Source organism: Poecile atricapillus, chromosome 1, assembly GCF_030490865.1.
Source record: "Poecile atricapillus isolate bPoeAtr1 chromosome 1, bPoeAtr1.hap1, whole genome shotgun sequence".
NCBI lineage: Eukaryota > Metazoa > Chordata > Aves > Passeriformes > Paridae > Poecile > Poecile atricapillus.
This window is the reverse complement of record NC_081249.1, coordinates 90,811,731-90,826,515: the sequence shown is the minus strand read 5'-3', so window position 1 is coordinate 90,826,515 and position 14,785 is coordinate 90,811,731. Positions and strand designations below refer to the sequence as shown.

The window sequence follows — 14,785 nt, the reverse complement described above, 5'->3', positions numbered from 1 at the left end:
TATATCACTAAACATTTTTGTGACATATCAAGTTTAAGAGACATTTTTCAGACACAAAAATACTTTCACCAATGCTACATAATGGTCATTATACCCTTCAAAGAAAGAGACACTCAGGCCTATTCAGACATATTAAAAAGCTATAAAGGTGTGTTTTTCTTAGCTGTGTGTTCTCAGTTCTGTGCAAGCTCAAGTTAATTTCCTGTGGCAGGCACCAAGGTCCACTGCAGCCCCACAGCAACCTGACTCTGTATCACCCACAGAGAAACCCTGGAAACCATCTAGAAATTAATCAACATGGAAGATAACGGGCAGCCCACTTTCACCTGTAGAGGAAGAACTGGTACTGATGAGGCAAAGCCAGAAAATACACAGTCCCTGCTACAGGGACACAGCAAAGCTCCCAGCAAGGACTGAAGCTGTCCCTTCAGAAGGAACTGTTGCTGTATGACTTTTGTTAAAAAAAAAAAAAAAAAGCCCTGAGTTCTTGACATTGACAAGCTATCTTACCACTTTCCTTTCTTCCATTATAAGACAGTCTAGGTGAGAACACAAATTGCCTTAAATGCTTAGATCTACTTCCCGTCTGCAAGAGATAAAAGTACAGAGTGAACTGCTTTGCTTTATTTCCTTTTCTGAACAGACAAGACATCTGTGGCAAGAGCACCTAATGAAAAGATTCTTTGATAGCACTGAACATACAAGAAAAATCACTGTCCACTTCTTTTAGAGGCACAGCAGTATGACTTCTGGGCATCCACATTTTTGACAGTTCTCAGAGACTGATATAGGACTGCTTTCAGAAAGGTCTCTAACATGGATTTCTATTGAAATACCATCATCTCACCTCTCCTACTGCCCTGACAAAGCATCACACAGCAATACCTATAGGATACAGGATTGAGTTAACATGCACCATTTTCAGAGAAAACACCTAAATAATGACACTCTCTCTATGGCATGCTAAGCTATTACCTATGGGGGCAGGAAGGATTCCGAAGAGGTGGTGAAAACAAATTGTTGTTACCCAAATCCAGATTGCAAAAGCTTCAGGTAGACATTCATTTGAGGCTTCAGTTTAATGAGATGCAGCAGCACTGACCAGGAATAGTTGTCTGTGCATGACTATGATGTCGTAACAATTTCTCACAGACCTGAATCTTGCTACCACATCTCACACCTTTCTCACCTCAAGATCAGACTGCTATAGAGCACTCAAGCGGTTACATTTTAAATCAATTCCTAAAATCTAAAGTGGCATTGACCATTATTCTTCCAACCTTCCACCTCCCCCAATGGCAGCATGCAGCACTTTGGAAACAATCTCTATGGGATGAGAAGTGACAAGGGGATTTCTGGTTTTGCATCTGAAGAAAGGGGGTCTGACCTGTACAGCACCTACAGATTTTAGGCTTTTCAGCCTTTATGGCTGAAAGAGTACCTTTTCTTGTCACACTGTAAATGTTGTAATTGGCATTTATTTTCAACATACATAAAGAAAAGAGCACCTATTTGTCTAGCTTTCTGAAAGAAGTTCCAAAAAGACATATTTTTTAATTTTGCATGGACCTGGATATTCTGTGAGGCATTCAAGCTTTCAATAATCTCCTTTTCCTAGTTGCTTGATTTTAAAAGTTTTGTTTGTCTTTCAAGGCTGCTCCAGGCTGATGCTCATTAAATTCAGAAAGCAGCCAAGTAACTCCACCAGCCATATCGCTGCTGCAGGAGACAGCCACTTTAGCACTTCCCACACTAGCTATGGGTGACTAAAAGTCCTCAGAGTAAAGTTAAAAATTAAGTTTTTTTTTTAAACAGAATCAAAAGGGAGAGAACTCCAGAAAAATACTCAAGTTTTAAGTTGTCTACAGAAATTTCTGGAAATTCAGAGGTAACACACTTTTCAATTTAAAATGGGACTCAGTCATTTGAAACAAATACTCCAAGCGCTTGAACCAAGAGGCTTCAAGTGTTCTCCAAGCACCTGGCACGGTTTAGCTACTGTGTTCAAATAATCAAAGGGTTTAGCATTAATTCATTTCAGAAAATCCTACAGCTGATTGCAGCACAAAGCTTTAACTGCAGGCTTTTTGCACACTCTGTAGACTTTCAGAATCTTCTTCACTCACCCATCCAGTTTAAGAGAGAGCATGGGGAGAGACACCGCAACAGCCAATATCTCACAGATTCCTGTAATTGTGAAGATCTGTGATGAGTAAACTCCAATACTGGAAAATTCCTTTATCTTTTATCTAAATCAGCTCTTAAAGATAGAATACAAGAAAATTAAAGAGCTCTCTGGGGCAGTAGAGGGGGAAACTCTTCAGGTCACATGGTGGTCTTCAGCTTTTCTCATCTCCTTGCCACCACCTGTGATACCTACAAGGCCCTTTCAAGTTAACAGATGAAGCGATACAACTTCCAGAGCCAGGATGCATGCAGGCAAGGAACACACTCCGTAAACCATAGCTGTGTAAACAGGTGAACAAGATGGTTCCAATATTGCTAGGAAATACAGAAGGTGAATCAAGGGGTAACAAGAAGAGATCACCTCCAAGAAGCAGTGCAGGGAAGAGGAAATGTGCAGAACAGAAATGGAATGCTCAGCTAACTAATGGTATGAATAAAGAGTCTGTCAGCATCAGAATTAAGTACAGCAGACAGTTCTATTCCTTTTCAGACTGCAAGGCACAACTTTGAGGCACTGTAACATGAAACACTTTCCACTCAGTCACACATATTCATTAGCTGACCCCCTCAGTACATTTTTTCCTCAATCTAGGAATGAGAAGAGCTGCTCACCCAGCAGCAGTCAGAAAGCTGGACAGGGCTAGGATGAGCGACGGCCAGACACATAATGCTCAGCAGGCTTCTGGAAGGGAGTGATTTTCCTCTCTCCAGCAAGGAAAGCAGGATGGGCAGCTTTCAGTTTCAGAAACCAATTAGGTAGAAACTGCTATCAAAGCAATAGAGAGGGCCCTACCCTAACTGGGTTGAGAAACACCAGGTGGTATTATCTCAATCGTTTGCCAGTTTCAACAACCCCACTCATTCCTTCTCACTGAAGGCACCCAGGGTGCCCTTTTCCAAGGCTCTTCCCACACACCTACCTGGACACCACACAACATTAAACTAAACTGTCACCTAGATACCACTGCTACCTAAAAAGCCATCACTTTTATGTAGTGGTTTGTGGAATAGCTACTAAAAGAGCAACAAACTCACAGACTTTATTCCTTCGTGAACTACTTTTAAAGAGCTATCACACACTGTGGGAACAATACACAGCAATATAGGCTTACCAAGCTATTGTGCTTTCAGGGGATTTTACAATACAGAAAAAACCCAGTGAATCTAAGAAGAAAAGAAAAACTTCAACAAACCCCAAGTCTGGCACCACTCTAACATTGTTCCACAGAGTCCAAAATGAATTATTACGAGATTGTCCTTCAGATTTTGCAACCCAAGAGTATGTGGTCAACATCAGAATTAGCTAAAGCAAATAAAATCGCCTTCCTCACCCTCCAAGTTGACAAATCCTGCATAACCAATTACAGACCCATGACAATCACACATGGAGCAAAAAACTCTTCATGGCAAGTGTTAGCCAAGACATTATTTGCTGCAGATCATCAAGACAATTGGCTACAGTTACAATAAGTACTGCTGGCTGCAAGGACTTGGTGTTACTTGAAACACATATTTCCCAGAAGCTCAGAGAAGGAAAAAAACCTAAAAAATCAATTCTACAGTCATTAGATGAAAATTCTGAAACTGCAAATTTTGAGACTTCTATTTTTATACTGATATTTTTGGTCATGTGTTGCATGACTACCCTTTATATTTCAGGATTATTTTTGTAATAATGCAGGGTACCATTTGAGAAACAAGGTACTTCTGCAAGCAGTGCAAGAGCAACTAGGTAAAGAACAGAAGAAAACTTCAAGCTCCTATCTCTTCTCATGCTATAATGTGCAGGTTGATAGTATCAGCAAGTGGAAAACTGGAAGCTTAGCTCTCTCCTTTTGAGGGCCAAGCTTAACAGAAGCAGTACACACACTTTTCTTTTTGTTCAGGAAAGCCTACAAACCCAGCAACACAGTAATACCCTATTTGAGGAATACTCAGCAATAGGAATACCCTATTTGAGAACTATTTCAATGTAGAAATCCATATGGCTGAGTGATTTCACAACCACCAAAATATAAATAGAGAAATAAAAATAGTCAGATTTCAGAAGACAGATGTATGGCTTGAAAGAGATACATGAAGGCCACAGGGTTCCTACTGCTGCAGAAATGTTAAAACCCTTGTACCATCCCTGACAGAGCAATAAGAGCAGCATGCATGAGAAGTCATCTTTCCCAACAGCCAAAGGAGAAGCAGCTGCTGGTAATCTCCCATCCTTCCATTCGAGGCTTCATTCAGTTACCAACTTCTGAGAACAAAGTATCATAAATTCAATCTAGTAAATTGCACAGCAAAGAGATGAAAAATGCTTGCTCACTCTTTCCTCCCCATATACCTTGGGAAGAAAAGCAGTCAGAGTATGGTTCTAGTTCTGTTCCTCCCAGGAAACACAAGGAACAATGAACCCTCCTCCAGTATTTTATTAATGCTTTTCTCATCCCTTAGATCTATCCTTCCTAGGTAACTGTTGCAGCACTCACACAGGAGAAGCAATAGCTGCAAGAGACATCAGAGCAAGAGTGACTTCATCATTTGATTTCACCCCTCTTCACAAATGAGAGCAAAAAGGCTGACATCAAGCAAGCCAGGTTTTGCTTCCAAACGACCCACACCAAAACAGAGGCACTAAAGATGTCCCAGACACTCAGAAGATACCAATCCATCAATTTTCACTTTCCTCACAAGGACTCTTTTGTCCCAGCTTTAACTCAGACTGGCTAAAAACGTAACTAAGTATCAGCCTACAAATATATATCAAAATGAAAGAGCCGCCTTAACTCTGTCCACCACATAAGCAGTCCACACAGGCAATACACAGCTTGCTACATCATATGATAAGATGTTACCAACACTTTGCTAACCAGAAAAATAAAACCTTTTGTGACACCCTGGAATTTTTCTCACTCAAAAAGAAAAGAAAAAAAAAAAAAAAAAAAGGAAAAAAAAAAAGGAAAAATAAGTTAACTTCCCAGGCTGTCTTACATGGCTGGATTAACTGAAAATAGAAACTGCACTTCCCACAGAATCCTTGAATGTGGTTCTCTTGCTTTGTTCTGACATTTTTTTCCAGACAGCAGAAGGACCAGGAGCACATGACTAGAGCGACTGGGGGGGGGTTATCACAAGTGCATGCGCTTTATGTTACGGCCTTTGTTTCTCCCTCAGTGTTATACACTTGGGATCGAATCATATTTGCAAACTTGTTAGTCTGCATCAGTTAGCACCCTCTTCACAGGCAAGCATCTGTCTAGTCTTTGACCTCAAATAAACGGGAAAGAAGCATCAATGACCTTTCAAGAATCAAGCTGTAGAGCCTGAATAAGACAAATTTAGTTGCAGAGTATGACAGGTTGAGGTCTCTCTTGGTTTAGACAGCCACCTGCAGAAATACTGATCAACAAGACCTGCTTTCCATTCCATAGGCACATAAAGTAAGCCAGTAAATTAAAATGGAGTCACCCACAGTTCTCCTCCGTACAGATCAATAATCCTTAATAAATACAAATGCTGGACCTGACCAAACCTACGCTGCCAAGCTGCTAATATGGGTTTAACTGCACCCATGGTTTTTGGAGCGCTGCTAGCACATTGATCATGCAGATACAAGGTGGACTACAGCCCCTGATCCAAATGCTCTCTTCAAGGCTTCAACCACAGCGGTAGACATTTCAGTGCAAAAAAACCCGATAAAAATTTCTCATCTGTCAAAAAAGCTCACAATCTCCCAGTGCTTTGGCATGAAACACACAAGCTCCTGCGATGGATGCAGGCATGCACCCACAGAGCCATGCCAGGTGTGGCTTTATACGAATATCAAATAGATCAATCGAATGGGAATGCATATTGAGCATTCTTGGTCCCATAAAGATGTCATCCTGCATTTCGGTAAGAAAACGAAAATATCTCTAAAAACCACACTGTTCTCATGAATCTGGAAGAGTAATTCAATTCTTCATGTGAACATATTCAAATCAGGAGTAAAGAAATTCCGTATGATAAGCACACAGCCGATCTATAGCAACTCAGAACTGGGCCTTTTTGTATCAGCATTGTATATGTGTTGAGGTTTAATTCATATTCTTAATTCACATAAACCAGCTAAACCCAAACGATAGAATATGAAGAATGAGCACACATTAAGCATGATTTCTGACATGTCTGTACAGAATAAAGCACAGGCCTCGTTCTTAAAAATATTCCTCTGATCAGAAAATTGGAAAAGGAATGCTAAGCTTGACATGTGAGCCCATGGAGTAGTAATTTCAAAATAAGCATTTTCTTACGCCTTCTTCTGAGCATTTTACCAGAGCCTGGAGGATATTAGAGACACCTTTTGTAAGCTCCCCTCCCCCTCCTTTTTTTTTTTTTTTTTTAAATGGGCTGGACTAAAAGGTGCTCACACCCGATCTACGGGTGCATGGAAAAACCTTCCATGCTCTCTCCCCTTCACAGCCAGGAGTGCTTTAAAAAACCTCAAAAAAACACATAATGAACGTGAATGTCACGGTCACACCTGTGTGCCCGCAATTCATTTCCTCCTTTCGGTGGGAGGAGGGGGGCAATGAAAAGGAAATACTGGTTACGGAACTCCCAATCCGTTTCACAAAGGGGGGAAAAATGGCTTTTTAATGAGCCAGAGGCCGCTGGCAGCGACCAGGAGCTAAGGACGAGGACAAACCCACCGGGATTTTCCGTCCAGCAGGCCCCGAACGGAGCGGCGGCGTGCGCCTATTCAAGGTTAATGGGGGGGGGGGGAAGGGGAGAGAAAGGAGCTGCCGAGGCCGGGGCTGGGGCCGGGCTCCCTTCGCCTCTCCCCGCCTGGGCGAAGGGCGGGGGCAGCCTCCCCGGCCCTCACCCCCCACCCGAGGGGGGCAGGATACTCACGGCTGACTTTCATGCTGCCGAAGGCCGAGGGCTGCTGCACCGGCTTGCAGCTCTCCGCGAAGGAGGTGGTCCTGGGCCGCCCGGACATGGTCTCTCCCGCTCTGCCCCAACGGCGATCACCTCTCTCCTCTTCCTGCCTTCGCCCTCCGCCTCGCCCCGGCGGGCCCGCCTGCCGCTCCCTCGCTCGCTCAGCTGCAGGAGACGGGTGGGACGCGCCACATGAAACGCCGGGACCCCCCCTTCCCCCCCCGGGGAAGCCCCCTCCCCTCTCGGTCTCTGTCGCCCGGCGGCTGGTGCTGCTGCTTCTTCTCCTGCTTCCTCCTGCTCCTCCTCACGCCGCCCGCTCCTCACACGACCATCCTTCCCGACCGCGCCGGTGGGTCCGAGAGCCGCCTCCCCCCGGCGCCGCTCCCGAGCGAGGGGGGTTCGCTGGGCCTCGCTGCCCCCACCCCGGGCGCCAGTCACATGGGGCGGAGGCTCGCGGCCCGGCTCCTCCGATCCCGCCGCCGCCGCGTTTCTCTCTCCTTTTATTTGCTTTATCTCTTTGTTTTTCCTTTTCTTCTTTTTCTTTCTTCTCTTCCTTCCCCCCTCCCCGTTCCTCTCCTTCCCCTTCGCCTCTGAGGGAGGCGGCAGGCAACGGAACTATTTTTTTTCCCCGGCGGAGGGATCTCGGGGCACCGCCGAGCGGAGGCGATGCGGCAACGAGTCGCAATAGGATCCGGTGGTGGCGGCGGGATCCGCGGCGCGCGGAGGGGGGTGAGGCGGCCAGGCGGCCTCGCTGCTCGCTGACGCTGCTGCTCAGTACGGCGCTGAGGCGGCGGCGGCGACTCCGGAGCTGCGGCCGCTCATTGCGCCCGCACGGGCAGCTGGCGACGGCTCAGGCAGGGCACGCTGCACTGCGGACGGCGGCCGGCGGCGATGGCACGGGCCATGACGGCGGCGGTTTCCCTGCTCCTCCTCAGCCTGGCTTCAGAGCGCTGGCGGCGGTTGCTGCTTTTGCTGCTGCTTCCCCAGGCGCCCAAGGCACATAGGACTCGTCCGCCCGGCTGAAGTCTCCCGCCGAGCCCCCCTCCCCGTTCCTGCCGATCAGTCCCTTTGTCCCCGCTGCTCCCTCCGCTGCGTGCCGGGCTCCCGCCGCTGCGCTCTGTGCGTGCGCCAAAGCCGCGCAGCCGCCTGTGCCCGCCGCCGCCCCACGCTGCGGAGCAGCCGTAAGCGCTGTCTGTGAATACCCGGCCGAAAAACCCGGCGCGCCCGCAAGCCCCCGGCCCGAGGCCGTTACGGAAACGCCCGAGCCTTCTCGGGGCCAATCCTGAGGCCGTTACAAGAATGCCTGTAACTGGCCGGAACCAATCACGGAACCACCGCGGGCGCGACCGATTCTCCCCGAAGTGAAGCGGACACCCAATCGGAGCGCGCCGCCGCCGCCCTAGCAGCGCGGGCGGGCGGCCAATGGGAAGGAGGGCTCTCTTCCGGCCATCGCCGGGCCAACCCAAGTGGAGCCGAGGAGGAAGAGCCAATCAGGGGGCGCGCTGCCTCCGTCACCCAGCCCTGGGACGTCTTCAAGCCGCAGCCCGAGGCGGAGAGCGGCCGCAGGCTGCGATTGGCTGGCGGCGATGAGGCTGCCTGCAGGGGACCAATCGCGAGGAGCGGGTCCACGGGCGCACCCGCTCCCGACGGGGCACGGCCGCTCACCTCTGTGGGGGCCGGGGGAGGGCAGCGCGCATGCGCAGCGCGGCCGGGCACCGCCCCTCAGGCGCGCCCCCGCGGCCCGTCCCGCCGGGAGCGTGCTTGGGACAGCGGGAGAGGAAACCCGAAATTGCGGGGTTTGTGCTTGAAACTCATCAGGCACAGAGGTGTTGCCGTTCTGCTTCAATGAGCCGTGAAAGAAATGGCGCTGACGCGCACAGTACTGCCTTAGAATCATAGAATGGTTTGGGTTGGAACGGATATTAAGGACCCCTCAGTTCCCACCTCCCTGGGCAGGGACACCTTCCACTAGACCAGGTTGCTCCAAGCCCATCCAAGCCCATCCAAGCTGGCCTTGAACATTTCCAGGGATGGGCCATCCACAACTCCTCCGGGCAGCCTGTTCCAGTGTCTTACCCCCCTCATGGTAAAGAATTTCTTCTGAATATCTAATCTAACCCTACCCTCTTTCAGTTTGAGGCCATTCCCCTTTTCCTGGTCATGACAGGTTCTTATAAACAGTCCCTTTCCAGCTTTCAGGTTGGAATGGGGGGAAGGAACAGTCGTGGATGTGGTTCATGAAGTGATTCTGCATCAACTGGGCCGAGCAGGGGAAAGAAGATCAGGGCTCTCATAGAAAGTCCTCCCAGTTCAGCTGTTAACAGCAAGGCTTCCTCACAGATAACACAGCTTGTATTGAGGCACTAAACACTCATCGTTAGGTACCACTGCCACCATAGGTAGATTGAGCTTGGTCCTTGTCGGAGTTCCAGGCACTGTTCTGGAAGAACTTGTCCTTCTTCAGGGCTCTGGAGCGTCCCTGGGGGCAGCAGCTCCCAGCCCTGGCACAGCCAGCACTGGAGCACTGCTGCCTGCTGTGACCTCAGTGAAATTACTCGGCAAACATCAGCAAAAACTGAGCACCGCTTGCTTATGCCATTAAAAAAAAAAAAAAAAGAAGCGCTCTTGCCAGAATAGTTTATACCACAAACAAAATAACTTTGACTAGCAGAAACATATTTTGCCAGCGTTAAAGACTAACTAAGAGCTGCTGTTTTCTTTTCAAGGCATCAAAATATTGCCAGATTTAATTTTTTTTACAGCCCTGTTCTGAACACCATTGCTATGTGACCAAACAAAGACCTGGCCAAAGGCAGCTAAAATTTATCCTTTATAAGAGCTGTTTTCCAAAGTAAAAAACAAACCCAGACTGTCAAAATGGTCCTGTTCAGCACTTTGCTCGCCTCAGGGTGCTTGGCTTGCTGGAAGCCTTTTTTCCTGCCTAATAAATGCTGAATGATTTCACCTACTACAAAGGCGGTGGGACTGTTTAAGGCTTGATTCTTCAGGATCTACCTGTGCAGCTCTGTACAGCTGTGAACCTGACAGGTGAGAGTGGTGTGCCCTAACAAGGGCTAAGAGACACTGAATTTGCAGCATAGGAGTGGTACGGCAGCCACCGAGCCACCCTACCATACTCATTGTTCCAACCTCCCTCTGAGACACCACTGTGTCAAATGTTGCTTAGACACAGCTTCAATGAGCTACCAACAGTGAAAACGACATTTTCTCTCCTGTTTAGCAGAGCTGTTGTCAGAAATTAGGGTTACAGATTGGGTTAGCTCTCTGAAGAACATTCTTACATGAAACAACAAAGTAGATATGCCACCAGGCAGTGGCCAGCTCTCTTCTACCTGAAATGTATCACCAGGCATTCCAGTCATTGTTTTTACTGGCTTTGGGCATCAAAATGCTGACACAAATCACATTTTCTTATTTTCTGACAAAATTCTTTTAAATTACTACATAAACAGGAGAACTGACTGAGGAGAGACAGACAAGCTTTATTTCTTGAAAAAGTTGGCAGTCTGAAGAACAGCAGGTGGGGGAGGGTGAACTCTGCTTTTCAGCATTTGCTGTTACTCACAATACTGGTAAATAAAAATCAGACAGATGCATAATTTGTACTGATGGTGCCCATTTGAAAAGTATCCCTTAAAGCTTTGTAATGAGTCTACAACCTGATAATAAAAATGGGAAATCAACTTCATTTACTTACAGAGAACAAGCTACTTCATGAAAATAACTTTGTGCTTGTCCTCCTTTATCTGGTATAGCCATTCTCTAAAATCCCTCTGTTTCCTCTTCAACAGCTAAGTAATCTATATCAAAACCACAACTTGGTTGCTACTAATAACACTTTTCTGAATACAAGGCCTATCTATCCATGGGGGAATGCATAATACAAAAATCCCAGCTGCGTTATTTCATATTTGGCAATCCTGCACATATTTCCATGTCATAATTTAGCTACCAAGTCTCCAAAGCTTGTCCATTCAAGTTGTAGCATCTTCTCATCCACCACAAGTGTGTTTTAAAGGAAAATTGTGATGTAATTGAGGGGATGGAAAAGCGTAAAGCACCTCCAATTTCTGTTAGTCTTTTCATAGATTCTTTCCTTAGTTAAGACTACTCTCAGAAAAGCCCTAAACACACAATAAGGTCATCTATTAAGCTTTCATCCTCAATTTCAAAAATGGACTGACAATTAAAACCATTTGTGAGAGTCATGAATGAGCTAGTTGCTTTTTTAGACTGAAAGATTCTCTTTTGACAACATTGCAAAGTCCACATTTATTTTTGGCCCCTTGGCTGATGAGATGACCTCCCTTTAGAATCTGCAAATATAAATAGAATTGACATTTTAATGATCAGTTTTAACAAGCTTTTATAATCCAGCATCTCAAGCATCAATATTGTTCCAAGTCTGGATGCACGGGGCAGTTTTACAGCTGCCCTGTCTCTGTAATGTGCAAGCACCCAGTGAAGTTGCCTGATTAGGTGAAGTGTCCAAGAGAAATTACTGAGGTGTTATCTCTCTGAAATGCCATAAGGTGGCAGTGAATTGGAAAATTGGTACAACTTCTGGGTAGAACAAAGTTCTAAGGAGTTCAGGAGAAGAGTAGGGGAGGGGTTTTATTTCCTTCTTTAGGGGTTTTCATTTGTCTCTTTGCATTTCATATATCACCAATAAATTTCAATCATTCTAATCAGACACTGAATAGGCCTGCTCCAACAGGAGCCAGTAGACATGTTCCTGCACAGGAACTCCTGCTTTTTTCTTTCTCTATTGATTCCTTTTCAAGTGATCAGCAGGAAGATTTTCTGTTTGCTTACCCTGCAGCTCTTGCTGGGTCATTCCACCAGAAGGCATGATGAGAGGCCTACCTCTTGCTAGTCTGATAAGGATGCAATCATTCAAGGCTATTTTGCTATGCTAGAAAATGTAAATTTTATTAATGGATCTACCAGTCTTGTATCTAACTCCTTAATATTGCCAAGGCAATTATCTGGAGAATAATTTAGTGAGATACTGTAATGGCTTCTCTCTTGTTTGATTGGCATGGGCAAACTCGATAGTTATGGTTGAACTTTAACTTTGTTTTTTTTTTTTTTTTCTAGTGGAAAATCAGAGATTGTAACAGTAACATATTTACCGATTGCCCAGGCATTAATGATTAAACAATAAATCCTGAAAAGTGGTTTTGATTTTTGTCCCAGAACAAAACCTGAAGGAATCTATGTTTAGAACATACCAGTTGCATTCATGTTTCTGAGCAGGACACAAGTTTTTAATTCTGAGAACCCACTATTTTGCAATCACTTCCTGTCACAAAATACGTCATCACCAACAATTGCCTCAGAAGACAGCTGATGTTTTGCTGATCTGGGTGTGTCTGGGTGCTCCTAAGTCCTTGCAAGACTACAGGTAAGTTTGCCAGAACCAATAAAGCCAAGTGGTCCAAACAATTCAATTTCAGAGAAGTTACAGACAACTTCTGTATTCCAAACTTGTAGTGCAGGTGAATGAGCAGAGACACCAAATACAGGTTCATGGCAATATAGCAATATGTGGAAAATGTCTGTGACTTAGTATGCAGGCAGGTGCATCCTTCTGTGGAATTGATGTTCTGCACAGGTTTAATGTGGTTTTATCCACTGACTCTTGACAAAAGCATCAGGTTTCCCATCATGCCAGGAGAATATCTGGTTGTATAGTTGCCTTTGCCCCAGAATTTGTCTTCGTAGATAACCCTGGAAAACAAGAGTGTCCAGAGCCAGAGAAGCTCTGTCAGTTGAATGAGCTTTTGATAAGTCTTCCAGATTCTTGCTTCCTGGAAAGCAACATTTATGGCCATTTACTCAGGAACCTGAAAGGGCTCAAATCTAGAAAAAATGTTGGCCTCTTCTGTGTGTATCATCTCACATTAGATTAAGTCAAGCAGCCCAAGACTGATATCCCTTTGCTCTCTCTGTGCTACAGTTTTGGTGGAAGACCCTGTGAATGTCCCATGCTTGCAATTTCCCCGTTTCCCCAATCAGCTTCCAAACTGGCTGTTGAGGAGACTTTCAAGGTAAAGAGAGTTAAAGCCAGCCTTATTCCTGAGGCCCTCAAGAATTTTGAGAATATCTTGGACGGATAGACAGCCTTAACTACAGCCCCAGTATTAGGCCTACTCTTAAGCTGGACTTTGGTAGATGTATGGAAGAGACATGTGCAGGGGAGAAGAGCCAGGCTGGCTTTCCAAGTCATCACAGTGACCTAGAAGTTATACAGGGAGCCAGGCACAACAGCAAACAAAGGAGATTTTTCTCTGCTTCCTCCTTCAGACAGCTGGGGAATGTTGCACCAGGGTGATGAGGTTTATTGTGCCTTCTCACAAACACAGGAAGATTCGCTAGTTCCTATTGAAATAGATTTTGCAAAGAAAGCATTGCACGTGGTGCAAGGTGCCAACAGGAGAAAAGGCTCTTCAGAATAGATGTTTGCATCCCCAGAAAAGCAAAGGAAGCAGCAATAGGCCTGGTAAAGCCTGCCTGGGATGCTGTCCTTGCTGGAAGGGCTCTCTGCAGAACAAAATTACTGTCCTTAACTGCAGTGAAATGTTCATCCAGCTCTTGCTGTTGCAGCTGTTTTTACCCTAGCTGAAAATAACTGCATGGGTACAGGTCTCCCCAGGACAGCCAGCTCTGTGAGGGAGAAAGAGGACAATAGTGCTTGGTGGGTTAGAGCCATTCTTGATATCCACAAGGCAAAACGTGCTATAGTATATCTGCAGAGGGAAATGACTGCAGTAGACAACACATAGGAAAATGGTTGAATAGAGCCACCAAAGCTTGGTTATACATCAGCTACAACAATGACCTTGCGCTGTTGTATGTCTTGCCTATGAACTGGGATCTCTAGTTTGCAGCCCTGAATTAGAAGTGGTGATTCTCTTCAGAACCTGGGAGAAAATGCACAGCTAATTATGAAGTGGACAAAAATGTAACAGTATTTTCATTTAGTTCATTGAGTTTTTGCCAAGCACTCTAATTGATTTAATGATCCCTGTCCCCGGCTGCTCACTAATCACCATTGCACACTACTTCCTTCATCTTTGGCTGGCAAATGGTTACTAATTGTTGCTGCATCTTGCATTGTACATCTGGTGTTGACAGCTGTCCTTGCCCTGAGATGGAGAGACAGCTGTTTTTAAATGGAGAGCTCTCTCTCAAATCTATAAAACATCTGGGAAAATATGGCACTGAAACTGAGCTATCAAGTATAAAAATCTAGCAAACGTGCATAGGCTAGAGGGTCTGCAAACACAAAACTTGAAAGTAGGCACAGGAATCAGAACAGTGAAGACTCTCTGCTGTGTCTTTAAAACACAAGTCCTGGGTGTTTCCCATAAAACATGACTCTTTCCCCTAATTCCCTGTAGACTGCTTGACATCATAAGATCTTTTACACTCTGCACACCTCCTAATTTGATCAGACTAACAACCCATGTTGCTTTTGCTTCAGCCTGTTAGACATAATTCAAAAGCGTTTCTAAAAGGCAGGATTCAGGATCGGGCAGTAAGATCTAACTGGCTGGAAACAAGAATCCAGTAGTATGAAAGCACCAAAAAGCCCTAGAAATCACTGGAAACAATTGCATTCCTTAAAAAAAAGAAAGCCCAACCAATCTTTTCCAGAATC

General features: G+C 45.7%; 1 protein-coding gene across 1 annotated transcript in view; it reads right to left on the bottom strand.

The window, feature by feature from the left end:
• The window catches only part of GSK3B (glycogen synthase kinase 3 beta), a 149,070-nt gene extending 141,615 nt beyond the window's left edge, over positions 1–7,455 (bottom strand). The window contains exon 1 of the mRNA XM_058856055.1: positions 7,072–7,455. Coding sequence (XP_058712038.1) covers positions 7,072–7,159 — 88 coding nt within the window. The 5' untranslated portion in view covers positions 7,160–7,455. The remainder of the gene's footprint in view (positions 1–7,071) is intronic.
• Positions 7,456–14,785: the final 7,330 nt, after the last annotated feature.